We start from the raw sequence: 2710 nt of genomic DNA, 5'->3' as shown, positions 1-2710 counted from the left end.
TGTAATGTTTATTTTACATAGTTGATGTATAATGATTAAAACGTTGCATGTGTAAAGTGAGAGCTTAAAATTAGACCAAAAATCTCCCATTTTATAAAATTAAATTGTAACCGGTTAAACCTTAAGAGTTAAGGCAATTTAATCGGGGCTCTCCATCACGGTAGAGATTAGGGAATTTTGATTCGTGTGTTGACCGGCTATGGATACATAGGGGTTGCACACTGGTTAAAATGTTTTTAATTTCTATTTATCATTTGATGAGACGGGGATGCACAAATATTGAGACCCAAGAACCTATTATGTGAGGGGATTGATATTCAACTGTGCAGACTTGTCAGCGTGATGGTATAATTTAACCATGTTCAATTGCCAAGAAACTATTATGTGAGGTACATTGGATTGGGAGCCAAAATAATATTTGGGCCGTACATGAGATGTACTGGATAAGAGTTGTCCACTTTTTAAATTTATTATTCCAAGAATCTATTATGTGAGGAATAATAAGTTTGATAAGAATCCAAATACCCACTGGAATTCATGCCAACGTGAATTCGCATTTTCCTTCATTGGGAGTAAGGAATCTGATAAACTTAGTGGGATGCACTGTTTGATTTAAAGACCAAAGTCAAATAGTTAAGGAAAACAAGATATCTAATAATCTATTTATTTTCTGCAGATACATCAAATGGCTTCATTGCACCCACTTACAAGAAATCTTGACAAGCACCAATTAACTGGACCAAATTTTAATGATTGGCTCTTAAACTTGAAATTGATTTTGAATCTGGAGAAAATTACTTATGTATTGGATGCTCCTGTACCCGTGGTTGCTAATGATGATGGAGGGGAAAGTGTTCCTCAAAACATTACTCAAGAGGAGCAAGATACTTTTATCAAGTGACGAGATGATGATCTCACCGCTAGGAGTTATATGCTTATTTCAATGAGTAGTGAATTACAGCGTCAACATGCGAATATGCCTAACGCGTACTCTATCATCACACGCCTACAAGAGTTGTATGGTGAACAAAGTCGGAGTGCAAGATATGAGATATCTAAGGCACTATTTAGGGCAAAGATATCTCTGGGAGGATCAGTGGGAGAACATGTTCTCAAAATGATCTCCTTGTTAGAGAAGTTGAAGGGTTTGGGGGATGAGTTGAATCCTCACCTCCAAATTGATTTGATCCTTCAGTCTTTGCCAGATTCGTATGGAAATTTCATATCGAATTTCTATATGAATAAAATAGAGTGTACTCCGGCTGAGTTAATGAACATGCTTATTACGGCACAAAGCAACATGAAAACGGGTACTGTGATGGCTGTTACCTCTTCCAGTAAGACTAGGAAGGGGAAAGGCAAGAAAAAGGCCACACAAGTACCACAGGGGCCAAGACAATAAGTAAGAAGAAGGGAAAAGCTGTTGCCAAAGGAAAATGTTTCCACTGTGGCAAGGACGGGCACTGGAAGAGGAATTGCAAAGATTACCTCAGTTCCTTGAAGAAGGAAGCGAAAGGTATGATGATAGTTCACGAGTATTTTTCCATTGCTCATTGTTCTACTTTATGGATTTTAGATTCTGGAGCAACAACTCATGTTTGTGCTTCTGTATAGGATCTGGAGCAAAGTAGAAGGCTCGCAGATGATGAGATCGTGCTGAAGGTGGCAAACGGGGCAAGAGTTGCAGCCACGACTATTGGCATTGTTACTTTATCTTTATTGCATGGACATAGTTTAGTTTTAAACAATTGTTTATGTGTACCTAGAGCTTTTAAGAACATTATTTCTATTCCTGCTTTAGTGAAAGAGAATTATGATTTTTCTTTTAAAAATAATGTTTGTGAGATTTATTTTAGAAATAAATTGATTGCTTCTGGTAATTTAGTCAATGGTCTTTACATTTTGAATGTAACTGTTGATGATGATAAACATCTGCGTGTATTGAATAATAAGAAGAGACAAAGGGATAACCCAAATCCTAAAATTTTGTGGCATCAACGATTGGGTCATATTGGGGATGACAGAATCACTAAGTTGGAGAAAGATGGGCTTCTTGGCCCATTGGGTTCTGAACCTTATCTAACATGTGAATCTTGTATCCTAGAAAAAATGACCAAATCACCCTTTGTTGGACAAGGGGTTAGAGTTACAGAATTGTTGGGACTCATACATTCTGATGTATGTGGGCCAATTAATGTAATGGCCCGAGGGGGTTATCAATACTTCATAACTTTTACAGATGATATGTCTAGGTATGGATATGTTTATCTCATGAGACATAAATCTGAATCTTTTGAAATGTTCAAAGATTTTAAAGCTGAAGTTGAAAATCAAACTGGTAAAAAGATAAAAGCCTTACGATCAGATCATGGAGGCGAATATCTAAGTCACGAGTTTGAAGATTTTCTTAAAGTCTCGGGTATTATTTCACAACGCACTCCACCAGGAACACCTCAACTGAACGGGGTTTCAGAAAGGAGGAATCGGACTCTATTAGATATGGTCTGAAGCATGTTAAGTTATTCTGACTTACCATTGTTCTTGTGGGGTCATGCCCTTCTTACTGCAATATACCTTCTAAATAGAGTACCTTCCAAGTCAGTTCCTGCAACACCACATGAGATATGGTTTGGTAGGAAACCAAGTCTTAAACATGTTAAGATTTGGGGATGTACAACTTTTGTAAAAAAGCTTAAATCAGAAAAACTTG

At 37.1% G+C, this 2710-nt stretch overlaps 1 protein-coding gene across 1 annotated transcript; it reads left to right on the top strand.

The window, feature by feature from the left end:
• The first annotated feature begins 976 nt into the window (after positions 1 to 976).
• On the top strand, positions 977 to 1660 carry LOC127804490 (uncharacterized). The gene is made up of 2 exons (XM_052341361.1): positions 977 to 1378; positions 1577 to 1660. The coding sequence occupies exons 1-2, from the start codon at positions 977 to 979 to the stop codon at positions 1658 to 1660; spliced, it is 486 nt and encodes a 161-aa protein (XP_052197321.1).
• The last annotated feature ends 1050 nt before the right edge of the window (positions 1661 to 2710 follow it).

This window comes from Diospyros lotus, chromosome 6, assembly GCF_014633365.1.
Source record: "Diospyros lotus cultivar Yz01 chromosome 6, ASM1463336v1, whole genome shotgun sequence".
Lineage (NCBI taxonomy): Eukaryota > Viridiplantae > Streptophyta > Magnoliopsida > Ericales > Ebenaceae > Diospyros > Diospyros lotus.
Note: the sequence above shows the minus strand (reverse complement) of the source record. Positions and strands in the feature narration are given on the sequence as shown.